We start from the raw sequence: 16,649 nt of genomic DNA, 5'->3' as shown, positions 1-16,649 counted from the left end.
ATTGATCTGCATAGCCAAAGAGCTATGCAAAGAAGGGATCGCTTTAAGGAGTATTACAAGTCATTATAGGAGCACCTGGGCTGGGTGTGGTTCTTATACTGAGGGTTGGGTATGGTTCCCTTAATGAGGGCTAAAGGTATAAAAGGAAACAACGGCCCAAGGCAAACTGTGGCTGTTTATCTGTATTATTTTGTGGGTCTTGCTCTGAAGTTTCAGTTCCGTGCCATGTGGAGTTTTCAACCCAGCTTTTTCAGACAAATGGGAGGTGAAAACTCTGGGACTTGCTGTTTGCTTCAAAGATTCAACAGGACTCCTGAAACGTCTTTGCTCATTCCAGGTTGTCTTTGTTTGTTTTTTCCTGTGTTTTGTATGCGGCTGAAGTAAGCCTTGCACTATCATTGCTTTTGGACACTAAGAACTGTTTTGAGTAACCCTTTTTTGTTTATTTAATACAAGTTTGCTGATTAGCAGAGTACGTGTGTGTTTGATTTCTTTTCCTTGGACTATTACGCATTGCCTGAGCCAGTCAGGCAGAACAGAAGGAGGCCAAGGTTTCGACTCTGATTTATTGTTCAGATGTTAATTGGAATGCTAACATAGATAGCAGGAGCTTCAATGGCCTCTGTGGGGGGGATGGTAGAGGACAAGAAGGCCTGGAGGGTTGCGGTGGGTTGGACATGACTTTGCAACTAACAATAACAACAAGGAAGCAACTACTTGGCAATCTGGCTGGCATGCTGTTGGCATGGGGAGATATTCTGACACCACCTCACCAATTTCAACACCTAGAATAAGTCAATATATGAAATAGTCAATCTTTTTCCAGACGGTATGTTTTCCAGGAGGGTCTCACTTAGCCTATATGCCTAGGGGAGAGAGAGGCTCTCAATCCAAACAATGGCGGTTACATCCTTGTTCAGGATTGATGCTTAGAGAACATCCCACTTTTGGTAGGTCTAAAACTTAAAACTTTTACTTTCCCAAAAAGGTACCAAAGAATGGTATTGGGCAATGTAGTCCAAGTATCCCACAATGATAGCGGTATCAAACTTAATTTCATTAAGGTTGCATCAGGGTTATGTTTGACCTCGGGGGAGCCAGGGTGGGCGTGGCTAGGGCAGGCATGGCTAGCTTGACATCACTCGTGTCGGGGCGCCTCTGATGTCCCAAGTGCTCTGTCAGTGCAAACAGACTCCTGAGGTTTTTGACTGCCAGCCTCCTGCAATGCTCTGTCGGTAAAAATGGAGCTTGGAAGGGCCGCATTGCCATTCACTGGCAGAACATTGCAGGAGACCATGGCAGTTGAAAACAGAACTCGGGAGCCCGTTTTCGCTGCCAGAAGCACCGTGGGCCAGTCCTTTGCTGTTTTCAGGGCAGCCCCATGGTCCACATCTAAGTATTATTATTATTATTATTATTATTATTATTATTATTATTATTATTATTTATTAGATTTGTATGCCGCCCCTCTCCGTAAACTCGGGGCGGCTTACAGCAATGATAAAAACAATATATAATAACAAATCTAATAGTTAGAATCTAAAATAACAATAATACATTTAAAAAGGCTAAAAAGCAATAAACCCCAATATATAAAAAACATACATACAGTCGTATCATACATAAAAAATTATATAGGCAGGGGGAGATGTTTCAGTTCCTCCACGCCTGACGACAGAGGTGGGTTTTAAGGAGTTTACGAAAGGCAAGGAGGGTGGGGGCAGTTCTAATCTCTGGAGGGAGCTGATTCCAGAGGGTCGGAGCCGCCACAGAGAAGGCTCTTCCTCTGGGGCCCGCCAAACAACATTGTTTAGTTGACAGGACCCGGAGGAGGCCAACTCTGTGGGACCTAACCGGTCACTGGGATTCGTGCGGCAGAAGGCGGTCTCGTAGATACCCTGGTCTGGTGCCATGAAGGGCTTTATAGTTGATGACCAACACTTTGAATTGTGACCGGAAACTGATCGGCAGCCAGTACAGGCCACGGAGTGTTGTAGAAATGTGCGCGAATCTGGGAAGCCCCACGATAGCTCTTGTGGCCGCATTCTGCATGATCTGAAGTTTCCGAATACTCTTCAAAGGTAGCCCCATGTAGAGAGCGTTACAGTAGTCGAGTCTCGAGGTGATGAGGGCATGAGTGACTGTGAGCAGTGACTCCCGGTCCAAATAGGGCCGCAACTGGTGCACCAGGCGAACCTGGGCAACCCTCCCCCTCGCCACAGCTAAAAGATGTTTCTCTAATGTGAGCTGTGGATCGAGGAGGACGCCCAAGTTGCGAACTCTCTCTGAGGGGGTCAATAATCCCCCCCCCCAGGGTTATGGACGGAATTGTCCTTGGGAGGCAAAACCCGCAGCCACTCCATCTTATCCAGGTTGAGTTTGAGTCTGTTGACACCCATCCAGGCCCCAACAGCCTCCAGGCACTGGCACATCACTTCCACTGCCTTGTGGGTTGGATCTGGCCCACAGGCCTTGAGTTTGACCCCCCTGCCCTATGACTTCTCAAAGTTATAATGAACTTTACCTTGTTGATATAGTTTGCTGTAGATCTTTATATCCACAAGTTTCTGTTTTGTTTGAAACCACCAGTTTTCTACTATTTCCAGTGGATTATACCACACCTTTATTGCACCTGTTAGGAAAAAATGTAATCAGATTTGAGAAAACATTTTGCTGCTACACAGAGGATTGCTATCAATTTACAAAATACCACATAACACTTGATTATTATCAAATATTATCAATTTTGCCACTGGCTAGAACCTATTAATTTCTATTGGGATACAATACCAGTAGTTCTCAACTTATTACCACAATTGAACCCAAAATTTCTGTGAATAGGAGAGACCATTTTTAAGTGATTGTTGCCGCATTTTATGACCTTTCTTGCCACAGTTGTTAAGTGAATCACTGCAGTTGTTAAGGTAGTAAAGCAGTTATTAACTTCCCCGCTTCCCCACTGACTTTGCTTGTCAGGAGGTCACAACATCTGATCACATGACTCTGGGGCACTGCAACCATCATAAATATAAGTCAGTTGGCAAGGAGGATCTGAATTTTAATCATGTGACCCACGAGGATGTTGCAACAAGTGTGAAAAACTGTCACAAGTCAAGTTTTTAAATGTCGTCGTAACTTTGAGTGGTCACTAAACTAACTTACAACTTACTGTTGTAAGTTGAGGACTATCTTTATCACATTACATTATAACAGGCTAATAACTAGACTAAACACTGAACATTAAATGAACACTTGCCAATAATATATACCCCACCTCCAGACTTCCGTTGCCAGCCAAAGTGCCCGTTTTCGCACTGGTGGGATTCCCCTGCTGGGATTTCCCTGCAGCATTGCAAAATCCGGAGGTGGGGTTTCCCATGGAGGGGAGCCTCAAGGGAATCCCACCATTGCGAAAACGGGCTCTTCAGCTGGCAACAGAAGTCCAGAGGTGGGGTATCCCAGCGGCAGCAGCGGGTTCATAAGGTGAAAATAGTTGGGAAGAAGAGGCGAAAAAATCTTAAACTCCAGGTTTGTATCTCAAAAAGTTCGTATGACGAGGGGTTCGTAAGACGAGGTATCACTGTATTGTATTAATATGGCTGGAGGCAGGTTTTGAATCTGAACTCACAAAATATTCATTGTGTAAGTCTTGACATAAAAACCTGATATCTGTTTCCCTTGATTCTGTGACATGTCATTGTTCTGACTCAAGTAAATGTCCCAAGTGACAAACTGCTTAATACATTAGGATTGAGCTATGGTGGCGCTGTGGTTAGAGTGTAGTACTGCAAGCTGTTTCTCCTGACCCCGGCTGACTGCAATTTGGCAGTTCAAATCTCAGTAGGCTCAAAGTTGATTCAGCCTTTCCATCCTTCCAAGGTGAGTAAAATGAGGACTCAGATTGTTGGGGGCAATATACTCGTCTCTTCAAACCGCTTAGAGAGGGCTGTAAAGCACCGTAAAGCGTTAAGTGCTACTGCTATCGGTGACAGAGTGCTTCCCCCTTCCTTGGGAATTCCTATAGCAGTGATGGCAAACCTTTTTTCCCCCAGGTGCCTTAAGACTGTGCGCGCGCGCTATTGCATACACGTGAGTGCCCACACCCATAATTCAATGCTTGGGGAGGTCAAAACAGTTCCCTCCGCCGAGGGCCTCTGGAGGCCGGAAATGGCCTGTTTCCAAACTTCTGGTGGGCCCAGTAGGCTGGTGTTTCGTCCTCTGCAGGCTTCCCTGGAGCTGGGGGAGGGTAAAAATGCTCTCCCCCATCCCCTTGGAGGCTCTCTGGAAGCTAAAAACACCCTCCCAGAGCCTCTGTGTGAGCCAAAAATCAGTTCGCTGACAACCACATGCACGTTGGAGCTGAGCTAGGGCAAGGGCTCGCGTGCCAGCAGATATGGCTCCACGTGCCACCTGTGGCACCCATGCCATAAGTTTGCAATCACTGTCCTATAGGGTTTGCGTTAGCTTAAGCTTGCTTACGACTGCGTGTTGCTGTTGTCCAGAACATCATTCCATCCCCTATTGCGAAGAGCATAAGGCCATGTATTCCTCCCTCAATGATTCTGTGCCCGGAGCCATCTAGACGAATGCTTTCCACGGAACCTTTGGCTATAGGAAAAAGAGCCTAGTTAGCAAAGTAATACAATAGGAAGAAGGAATTGCACAAGATCTTTGATCAAAATGAAATAGATATGTTATCTTTGATATCACTGGAGAGGGGCAGGATATAAATCCAATTAATAATAGTAATAGTAATATAATAATAATAATATAAATAATAATATTAATATAAATAATAATAATATTAATCATCATCATCATCATCATCATCATCATCATCATCATCATCATCATCCTTTATGAACTTTTCTTGAAACAGGACAGAAATTATGAGATTTCGAATGGATTTGATTACAGATAAGATATTGGATATGGCAAGAAGCATCATTTGTTGCATTTTAAGAGAAGGGGATAAAAGTTACTTAAGTTGTATAGAATGCGGGATGTCATTTTTATATTTGTTTTCTATCTCTCTTATTTTTTTCCATTTCTCCCTTTCTTTTTTGCACCTTTTATTATTCGTTAAGGTTTTTTGCTTTTTGTATTAGGTTTTGTTATTGTGATTACAATTCTTAATAAAAGTACTATTAAAAAAGAAGAACATGTACTAGTCTAGGAGTATGGCCAGTTTTGTTTCATGTGCTAGGGGAACGAGCTGAACCCAGAGAATTTGATCCACACATTAGACTGCTTACCTTGGTCAGCCCAATAGAGCCAAGTGCCAGCATCCACTATTGTTAAACCCACAGGGATCAGGGATCTCCTCCAGATTATTCTCCGCCTACTCCCATCCATAGCAGCACATTCTATCGTGGGATCGGGTAGGCCGTGTTCACCACCTAAATCCACAATGCACATGGATGCAGTTGGGGGATGGACCACCACTGTGGTTGGGTTGTAAAGACCATCGCTAAGTACCACGTGCCTATATTTGCCTTCTGAGGCTGCCACTTGGACAGATGCATATTTATTGTCAATCCAATAGATGTTGGCACTTAGCCAATCCATTGCAAGTGATATCACGGTGCCCTCGACTGGCAGAATCTTCTTCACAGAAGCTCTTCCAGTATCTTTAATAGCCAGGACCTTTATGAAGTCGTCATTTAAGTCTGAGAAGTACAATGCAGTACTGCGTAGAGAGTAGTCTACAGCCATCAGGTGAGTTACATTACTCAAGGGGAGACTGCTGTGCTCGGGAAGAGCAGTCTGCCCAGCTGTGGAACGCAGTTTTTTCAGGTAGACCTAGAGTTCAATATTAGAAACAACATTATTATAATAATTTCAGTTTACAAGGGCATTCAGCCATCTGCTCTAAGACAATCCAATCATAGCAGAAGTCCATACAGCTTTTGCTACCTTGTGCGATGCTAAAAATACCATACAAGAGCTTCCATTTATCTCTGTAACGCTTGACTACAAGGGGTCAAGTATCACTTTCCAACAGAATTTCAATAAGGTGTAAAAACAAAAGTGGCTAACTTTTGACAGTGTCACTCTTTTTTGAGAAAGGTGTGTGTTATGTTTTCAGGAGTGCTTTGTAAAAATTAACCCGCAGTCAATGACCTCTAGGTTACTCCCTTGTGGGGTGTCTCAGAGGTCGGTCCTCTCCCCCCTGCTATTTAATATCTACATGGGTGAGATCATCCAAAGGCATGGGGTGAGGTATCATCAGTATGCTGATGATACCCAGTTATACATCTCCACCCCATGTCCAGTCAACAAAGCAGTGGAAGTGATGTGCCGGTGCCTGGAGGCTGTTGGATGGGTGTCAACAGGCTCAAACTCAACCCAAACAAGACAGAGTGCCTGTGGGTTCTGCCTCCCAAGGACAATTCCATCTGTCCGTCCATTACCCTGGGGTGTGTGTGTGAATCATTGACCCCCTCAGAGAAATTTAGCAACTTGGGTGTCCTCCTCGATCCACAGCTAACATTAGAACACAATCTTTTGGCTGTGGCGAGGAGGGTGTTTGCCCAGGTTCGCCTGGTGCACCAGTTGCGGCCCTATTTGGACAGGGAGTCATTGCTCACAGTCGCTCATGTCCTCATCACCTCGAAGTTTGATTACTGCAACGCTCTCTCGGAAACTTCATATCGTGCAGAATGCAGCCGCGAGAGCTATCATGGGGCTTCCCAGATTCGCCCACATTTCTACAACACTCCGTGGCCTGCACTGGCTGCCGATCAGTTTCCGGTCACAATTCAAAGTGTTGGTTATGACCTTTAAAGCCTTACATGGCATTGGACCAGAATACATCCGGAACCGCCTTCTACCGCACAAATCCCAGCTGCCGATAAGATCCCACAGAGTTGGCCTTCTCCAGGTCCCGTTGACCAAACAATGTTGTTTGGCAGGCCCCAGGGGAAGAGCCTTCTCTGTGGCGGCCTGGCCCTCTGGAATCAACTCCCCCGAGATTAGAACGGCCCCCACCCTCCTTGTCTTTCGCAAATTTCTCAAGACCCACCTATATCACCAGGCATGGGGGAACTAAGACATCTCCCCCAGGCTTTTATATTTTATGTTTAGTATATATGTGTTGTATGGTTTTAACTGCTGGGTTTTTAATATATTTTTATTTCAATATTAGATTTGTTTTAATGTTACACTCTTTTATTATTGTTGTGAGCCGCCACGAGTCTTCGGAGAGGGGCGGCAAATCAAATCAAATCAAATCAAATCAAATCAAATCAAATCAAATCAAATCAAACCAAATCAAATCAAATCAAATCAAATCAAATCAAATCAAATCAAATCAAATCAAATCAAATCAAATCAAATCAAATCAAATCAAATCAAATCAATAAATATACTTGTTACTAAGGAAAATTCAAATAGAAGCCACTTTGCTGTGCCACCCTATTAAACAGCTGTAAGAACATTTCATTTGGGAAAATTATTTTGCAATAGTAGTGGGTTCTATTTACCTCTGCTACCAGTTCAGAAACGGGAGCGCAGGGGCAACACTTCTGCGCATTTGCAGAGTGTTTTTTGACGACATTTTGGAGGGTGGGCAGAGCCTCTCACCACTACTACTGGTTTGCCATACTGGGCCCAACCGGTAGCAACCCCTCACTGGTTTGCAGCTACCATTCTCTTTATTATCCAATTGAAAGTAATACCTGTGTAACATCTGTCTGGCCACCCAATAACATGAATGCTGACTCCTTTAATGGAATGCAGGTCTTTCCATCACTTGATAGTACAGATTCAGGCGGGCAATGGCAGCTTCCTTTTTTGCTGGGGCTTAAGAGGCACATATACGAACATCCAACTTCTACACATGGGTTAGGGGCTGGTGCCTGCAGAACTTCATGCATCACCTGAAAGCCAAAATTTCAAGAGTATGAAAATGTTACACCAGGAGTTTCAGGGCATCTCTATTATGCACTTTGTATGTTCCTCCACAAAAATTACTAAAGGAACACAGACTGTGTATACTATGTACAATAAAGTATATTGCACTATTTTCATCCATTGTCTACTTGCATCAGATGGCAAGAGCCAGATAATTTCAAAAAAGCAGTCAATCCACTTTATGACTGTCTGTGTTTTCTTTCATTTGATAGGACTGTTAGATCTGTCTCCAAATCTATAACTGGAATGTGACTATCTTCTTTCTCATCATTCAATCTTCAGAGCCATATATCATCAAAGGAAAAAAAACCATTGATAACAAAGATTAAAAAATAAAAAGGCCAAGCAATGTCATTCAAATATTAGTATTCTTCACGATTGCCATAGTCTTTTTTCCTACCATCTTTATGAGTCCAAGAAAACTAAACAGTGTTATCACCTTCACTTCTCTGCCATCAAGTGTATGGTCACTATAAGCATACTGGTTGACGTTACCCTTGTTTTCTTAATGTTCAATACCAATCAACATTATTTTTTCATTTATCCCATATGAAGGTAGATTGAGCAAAAGAAATAAACCAGTTCTATTAATAGAGGAGAAATTTCTGAAATAAGAAAAGTTTGACCGAAATAACGTAAGATTTATGAAAGATCCTGTTAGTTTTAGAACTACAGGTAAGTTCTCGGACTTGCGACTACAATTTAGTCCAAAATTTCTGTTGCTAACTCAGATATTTGTCAAGGGAATTCTGCCCCATTTTATGAAGTTTCTTATTCTACCATATAAAACTTATTTTAATAAGCCAAGATTGTTGCAAAAATACCTAAATTTGAAATTATTGCAATAGTCCTCGGAAAGGGGCGGCATACAAATCTAATAAATTATTATTATTATTATTATTATTATTATTATTATTATTATTATTATTATTATTATTATTATTATTTAGGGAAACTAGCTTAGCTCAGTGAGGGACTTCTGCTGGAATGAAGAAGAAGAAGGAGGGACAAAATAGTGTGTTATGCTTGCTAGTCCTATGTGGCAGCCTCTTCCAATCTGTAACAGCATCTTGCTCTCTGGTGAAGCTCAATTCAGGGTTGCCTTGTATACATAGCTCTGTCCTACCCTAGCTCAGTGTTTCCCAACCTTGGCCACTTGAAGATATTTGGACTTCAACTCCCAGAATTCCCCAGCCAGCATTCGCTGGCTGGGGACTTCTGGGAGTTGAAGTCCAGATATCTTCAAGTGGCCAAGGTTGAGAAACACTGCCATAGCTAGTAAATTAGGTGAATCTGAAAAAAGACATAGGGAAAGTTCAAGTCATGCATCTACTCCTTCAGAAGGCTGCAGCCAGTCCCAGGTAGACAATTCCACGTTGTCCACAAAACAATCCTTCGGGATTCAACTTCAGCTGAGTATTTCTCACCTATCCCATCACATTCAAGTGTGGAGAAGCTTCACTTGACTCTGATGTCAAGGGAATGTAAACTGGGCATCATAAGCCTAATGATGAAACCGTTACAGACACTGAATAATCCCAGGAAAAGAGTGGAATCTCCTTATTAAATGAACTGCCAGTATATGTTCATCCAGTGCTTTTATGGGGCACGGCCTAACCTCACCAAGTTCATAAGAGGTCAGTAAGGGGCGTACATAAGTGCACCAGAGTGCCTACTGTCCCCTGCCCTATTGTCTCTCCTGTATCTCATATATCTTCTCTTCTATACCTATATCTTTTCCTGCTATTCTCTCATAGTTATATTTCACTCCTTTATTTTCTCCTCTATTCCCCCTTTAATACATTCTACCTGATTATATCCTCTCTAACCCTCATTGTGTATTATTGTGTACTGGACAAAACAAACAACTGTTACACAGCAGGCCAAATAAATTTGATGATCAGAATATCAAAAGCTGCGAACAATCTTGCCTTTGGTTTTTAAAATTTTGTGTCTACTGTGGTTAATATTTGAATATTTATCACTTTCATGGTTAATTGCCCAGGATCACTTTGTAAAGTGAGTTGGGCAGCATATAAATTTAATAAATAATAAATAAATCAAGCAGAATCAATAGAACTGTACTCCTAGTTTCTTCTCTCTAAAAATATCCATTTGCCTTATCAATTACGATTCAATCGTATACCGTAACTGGACAGACCTGACCACATATCAACATGAGCTCAGACAGTGTTTTCAAGTCATCCCCCACTGAAATATCTTCTCTAAAAAGACAACATTAGCGACTCAATGGACTCATCTATCCATCTTGTTTCTGAGATCTATTCCTAATTCTTTTGAACCATTCCAACAAGCCCAAGCAAAATAGAAAAGGCTTACCTATCCAGTGGGTGGAGAACTAATGACTGTGGTTGCTCCAGATCCTCAAGAACCACTGTATAGACAGGATTTCCCTTCCAAGTGGTATTCAACTATGTAGCCAAGATCTGTCCTGAGATACCATCAGTCCAGTAAAGGTTCCTTCCTAACCAGTCCACTGCTATACTGTCAGATTTGATGCCTGCAATCCAATGTTTGAAATGATAGAAATGAACTGTCTATTGTTAAGATTTACAAACATGTGAATGGGAAATATCAGCCAACATCTCCTATGAAGTCAGTAATTGAAAAGCAAAATTTTATTACAAATTGTTTTTTTAAATAGCCATATAAGGGAAAAGACATCCTGTTCAGAGGGTTTTGTGCAGAATATCTCTGGTTTAAGGCTGAACAGTTACGACTGTTATTGGTAAATTGTTCAGTGTTAATTGTGCTTGAAATCCATCTTCTTAGACAATCCTCAAAAATACTCATAGTTGACCAATAGACACAAAAGGATGCTTTTTTAGGGGTCAGTTCTGCTGTTACTGTCTCTCTCTTAGTGTACACTGGAAGAATCTTTACATTTATAGACTAGAAGCTCATAGAAGCTCAAACTCATTACCGGACTCAATAGTGTCAACCCCTAACCCCCAACATTTCTCCCTTAGACTATCCACGATTGACCTCTCCAGGTTCCTAAGAGGTCAGTAAGGGAAGTAAATAAGTGCACCAGTGTGCCTTTCGTCCCCTGTTCAATTGTCTCTCCTTATCCCATATATCATATATCTTTTCTCCCTTTCATATATCTTCTCCTCTATTTTCATATCTTTTCTTTATATATAATACTTCATGTCTATTCGCCTCAATATGTATTGTGTATTGGACAAAATAAATAAAAATAAATAAATAAGCTGCAGATTTCAACCATCATCAACTCTACAGCAAGGGATTGTTGGCCTTCTGAGCAATTGTCCCAAGTGACACATATTATTCCTATGCCATTCATGAGGGACTTTAGTAGGATAACATCATCTGTCATATGGGACTTTGTCAACTTGTATGTTTTCTTCCTGGAGGAACTTGATGAAATCTTTCCTTCAGTCTGTCATCTAAAACTTGCAGGCAGGATTAGGTGTGTGAATCCACCTGGTATTGCTGTTTCTTAAAATTATTTTGTTAAAAGTATCAGTTTAGAAATATGAGCACTCAATTTTTCCTTAGCTTTTTTTCTGTTTAAGTGTAAGTGGATTTGACTTTCACCTTGTCTCGGGTGAACCTGTGAAGCTTCCTAAGCATGTGAGAGTGTGAGTCAGCTTCAACAGTCAAATAGGAGTTCTACCAATAGTTTATTTGACTTGCCAAAGTTACGATTAGTTTTGTCCTAAGCCACTAACTTATTAAAAACTGTCTAAACAACTGAAAATATATCAAGACCCACCTTTTATTAGAATTCCCTTTTCCTTGGTTTGCATATCAATCCAATTAATACTGTCTGCATTGAGATTCATCCAAAAGACAGTCTCGGATACGAAATCGTAGTCAATGGAAAAGATAATGAAGTCATGATCGACTCTCATGACAACATCCTCTTTCATGGTCCTTATTCCGAATACAATTAAGTCAAACTGAACTGCAACTAGCAGTAATGGCTCGGAACCTATGGCAAAGACAAAACTAGTTAATTTTAATATAAATTGCAATCACGTCATGTTTGAAGTTATGTTATTGGATGTTTGTGTATCACTTGACATGTACGTGTAATTATCCCCATTTCCTTATGCTCCCAAATAAAAAGGAATACACAACTCTATACTGTGTCACTTCACCCAGAGAGAGAATGTGTCCAAGTCTTCTTTCTAGGATTTGCGTTCGTGAGTGATCCCACACGGCTGGGTTGCTCTTAGCCCCTTTGAAGACATTGTCTTCATCAGGGACTTTGACAGCATCTACATTTATCTACATTTATTATCTACATTTATCTATGTAACAGCTTTCATATCTCTCAATACATCCCTCCAGCTTAATAGTGTGAAGCCAGAGGGACTTATTTCAAGACTTCTTACCCAGAAGGCAAAGTTTTCTATGTTACATATTTGACTTCACACAAAAAATTACGCATTAAACCCTAAATTTGAATCCTAAAGAGAATCAATGGAAAGCCAATCAGTGGACAGGAATAAACCTACCTATTACTTTACATGTGTGGTTATCGGGCTCCAGTTGATATCCAGGGTGGCATGTGCAGGAGTAACCGCCTTCTGTATTGACACAGGTCTGGCTACATTTATCAACTGCCAACTCTTTGCATTCATTGATGTCTTTGCAAGAGCGCCCATCATTTCTTAAGATGAACCCCTCATTGCAAGCACATTGCTGAAAATTAGAAAACAGGCGTTATTACCTATGTAAAGTTTCACTATTTCTCCTTCTCCTTACTCTGCCCTCCAAGGGTTGCTTCTGGAAACACAGAGTCCAAATACAAATTGAGATTTAATTTGCGCTTAAGTAATAACAACTATTTCTCCTTCTCCTCACTCTGCCCTCCAGGGTTGATTCTCTGGAAACACAGAGTCCAAATACAAATTGAGATTTAATTTGCAAGTATGCGCTTAAGTAATACATTTGAAGGCATTGGGGTTCCCCCCCCAAAAAATTATGTTTCACTAAAGAATTTTTTTTACAAAGTAAAACAATTCACATTTAAAGAAAAAGAAAAGGGGAAAGTGATAACAGAAAATGAAAGAAAAATCAAGAAAGAAAAAAACCCAAAGATATAAAGAGATGGTTTCCGGTTTTCTTTTAAAACACTTGCATTTAGTCTTATTCTCTTGCTCTAAGGAAGGGGGTGTCCAACCTTGGCAACTTCAAGAGCTATTTGTTGGTGGAATTCTGGGAGTTGAAGTCCACAGGTTTTAAAGTTGCCAAGGTTGGATATCCCTGCTGTTCAGAGGTGGGTTCCTACCGGTTCTAATTGGTACTTTAACTTAGTGATGATGTCACAGAACCAGTTCTGTTGGTGTCTCCTTGGGTGCCACCATCTTGGATTTTGTTTCTGCACATGCGCAGCAGCTATTTTTTTTTATTGCTGAGGGCGCATGCGTACGGTACAACCCTGAGCGAATTGGCAGCAAAAGGATCCAGAACCCACCCCTGCTGCTGTTAGATTACACTTTCAATCTGCTTCCATTGCTTGATGACTTTTTATGATTTAATAGTAATCATCTCACCAGGATTATCTATCAGCAAGTTCTAATCAAATTATGATTAGGTCATCAACAAGATAATTTAACTCCTGAAGCCTTTCTGGTCTCTTTTTCTACTGCCTCAGATTTTTCCAACCATCTGAGACTTCAACAACTCTTGCCTTTGTACTTCTTGTTCAAAATATTTTATAGTTGGAGTTTAATTACCAACAGTTTCAATGAACAGTCTTATTTTCTTTTATCTAGTTTTATATTAATGGTTCTCACAATGCAGGTTATTCTCAGACATGGGAACCAGAACCAGAGTTTGAAAGTATTACTTCTTTATTCAGCCAATCAAACAATAATGCAGCTTTTACATTACAACTGGGGAAACTATTGCTTTGATTATATATATCTTTGTTGCCAGCAAGATGCCTCTGCATTTTAATACTGTCATAACCCTCTCCCCAAATACTGTATTTTTCAGAGTATAAGGCGTACCCTTTCCCCGCCTAAAAGAGGCTGAAAATTTGGGTGCATGTTATACTCCAAATGTAGCTTTTTGAAGTTTTTCCCCCCACCCCTAATGAGTTACTAACAATCTTCTTGGCTTGCAGGATTTTTTTCATTCCTACTCTCTCCAAAAAAGTTTTTATTCCAGCCCTAGGTTTTTGTAGGTTTGTTTTCATTGCTACTCCCTCCGAAGATTATTTTTTTCAGCCCTAACCAGGGGATAAAATAATGAGTTGAGGCTGACCAGACTAAGGATGCTAGCCAGATGAATACCTGGTAGGTGGGTTCCCCCCCACTATTTTCCTCTCTCAAAACTTAAGCTGTGTCTTATACGCCAGTGCATTTTATACGACATTTCCCATTTTTTCATGGTTACAATCACTATCCTTTTGCTATAATAGTAGCAACAAGTCCATATTGTATTATTATTCGAGAATGGCTATCTATTTTTCCTATTTTGAAAGAATTTTAGCATAAAGCTTAGGACAGTGATGGTGAACCTTTGACAGGTAGCACGCGGAGCCATATCTGCTGGCACATGAGCCGTTGCCCTAGCTCAGCTCCAAAGTACATGTGTGTGCTGGCCAGCTGATTTTTGGCTCACCCAGAGGCTCTCGGAGGGCGTTTTTGGCTTCCAGAGAGCTTCCAGGGAGAATGGAGGAGGGCGTTTTTACCTTCCTCTGGCTCCAGAGAAATCTTTGGAGCCTGGGGAGGGCAAAACATGAGCCTACTGGGCCCACCAGAAGTTGGGAAATGGGCTATTTCTGGCCTCCAGAGGGCCTCCGGGGAACAGGGGAAGCTGTTTTTGCCCTCCACAGGCATTGAATTATGGGTGTGGGCACTCATGCATGCACAATAGTGCACGCCCACACTTTTTTGGCACCCGAGGAAAAAAAGGTTCGCCATCACTGGCCTAGCAGGAAGCAAATCTCCTTAACCCATTTTTTTCCTTCTACAATTCAATTCAATTCAATTTATTAGATTTGTATGCCGCCCCTCTCCGAAGACTTGGGGCGGCTCACAACAGTAATAAAAACAGTATAATAATGGAACAAATCTAATAATAAAATATATAAAAACCTCAACAATTAAAAACCATACAGCACATACACATCAAACATGAAATATAATAAGCCTGGGGGAGATGTCTTAGTTCCCCCATGCCTGGCGATATAGGTGGGTCTTAAGTAACTTGCGAAAGACAAGGAGGGTGGGGGCAGTTCTAATCTCAGGGGGGAGCTGGTTCCAGAGGGCCGGGGCCGCCACAGAGAAGGCTCTTCCCCTGGGGCCCGCCAAACGACATTTTTAGTTGACGGGACCCGAGAAGGCCAACTCTTCAGTTCTTATGTTATCCATTTTTAAGCATCATCCTAAGCATCATCAACATTCTAATGCTGGTCTTCACTTACAGGCCCATGAGGAGACTTGTAACAAATGTGAGCACACAGTTTTTGACATGGCACGGCACAATGGTTGCCTTCATCCATTCCATCTTGGCAGTCGGGTTTCCCATTGCAGACCAAAGTGTAATTGACATAGGTATCACCACACTGAAACTCATAGCTATGGCAGCTCCTGGGCTTACCTGGAAAAGCAAAGAGGACTTCAAGATTCTAGTTTTAGCACAATTATATATAAAATAACCATTGAAATCTAATGAAGCATGAGCCAAATTCAATACGACTTTCCCTTTGATTGATTTGGAATGGGTATGGGGAGAATAATACAAGTCAACAAAGAATTTTGAACTTTGTTGTTTTAGATGTTGATAGAAGCGAGAATGCTCCATGCATAAAAATAGAAAGATATCCTAACTGGAAGAAATGGAAGAAGAATGGCTGGAAACTGATGGAATTAGCAGAGATGGTCAAAACCCTGTAATGTAATATACAACACGTATAAAATTGTAAATAGAAATAAGAATCTTTAAGTTAAAAACAATAGCCTTAGATATGAAAAATATATAATACGACAAGGTGTATTACTGAAATTATATTTGGGGGAGGGTGTTTATGTGAAAAAATTCAATAAAATGTACTTTGAAACCCCCCCAAAAATTTTGACTTTGGGATTTGCTGATTAGACAAGTATGCTCTAGAAAAGGCTAGTCCATATTAAGTATGCAAAAGTAGAAATTTGAGGCTGCAATGTTATATTTTATTCTAGTATGCAGAAAAGAGAAGTTGTCAGTAGCTGTTCCCTTTCCTCTTTAACCTACACTTCTCTCTCTCTTCCCCTTCCCTCTTTGCCCATTGTTTCCATTTCCATTTTTATTTTATACTTTGATAAGTTTAATAAAGTTGTATTTTTTTAAAAAAAGGAGAACATGAGCGCAACAATCTGGCAAGCACAAATGGAAATAAATGGCAACAGCGCATGGTGAGAATGAGGTGCCCCACAATATCCTTAAATTTCAACTCCATAGGACATTAAACTAAAAACATTTAAAGACTAACATAGAACTGCTGTCATTGTAACTTGGCTCTTGTTTTGCAGCACTTCTCTCTGTTAAGCTAATGTCTCATAAGAAAGACAGATCCCTCCCACCACTTCAAAAAACAAGACTATTGCACCAGCTACCAAGATGGAGAAAGTTTACATACATCCAATCTCATCAGTCCCGTCTCTGCAGTCAAATCAAATCAATCAAATCAAATCAAATCAAATCAAATCAAATCAAATCAAATCAAATCAAATCAAATCAAATCAATAAAT

The 16,649-nt window shown here is 41.0% G+C and overlaps 1 protein-coding gene across 2 annotated transcripts in view; it reads right to left on the bottom strand.

Annotated features, from left to right (window-relative positions):
* Positions 1-16,649, bottom strand: part of LOC139162112 (low-density lipoprotein receptor-related protein 6-like) — a 37,107-nt gene that overhangs the window by 8,006 nt on the left and 12,452 nt on the right. For both annotated transcript variants that reach the window (XM_070742147.1, XM_070742149.1), the window contains 8 exons: positions 15,344-15,519; positions 12,423-12,609; positions 11,675-11,893; positions 10,255-10,435; positions 7,680-7,880; positions 5,256-5,802; positions 4,480-4,608; positions 2,525-2,632 (listed from right to left, as the gene is read on the bottom strand). In XM_070742147.1, the coding sequence (XP_070598248.1) occupies positions 2,525-2,632; positions 4,480-4,608; positions 5,256-5,802; positions 7,680-7,877 (982 nt within the window). In that variant the 5' untranslated portion in view covers positions 7,878-7,880; positions 10,255-10,435; positions 11,675-11,893; positions 12,423-12,609; positions 15,344-15,519. The remainder of the gene's footprint in view (positions 1-2,524; positions 2,633-4,479; positions 4,609-5,255; positions 5,803-7,679; positions 7,881-10,254; positions 10,436-11,674; positions 11,894-12,422; positions 12,610-15,343; positions 15,520-16,649) is intronic.

This window comes from Erythrolamprus reginae, chromosome 2, assembly GCF_031021105.1.
Source record: "Erythrolamprus reginae isolate rEryReg1 chromosome 2, rEryReg1.hap1, whole genome shotgun sequence".
Lineage (NCBI taxonomy): Eukaryota > Metazoa > Chordata > Lepidosauria > Squamata > Dipsadidae > Erythrolamprus > Erythrolamprus reginae.
This window is presented reverse-complemented; position numbering and strand designations above follow the sequence as displayed.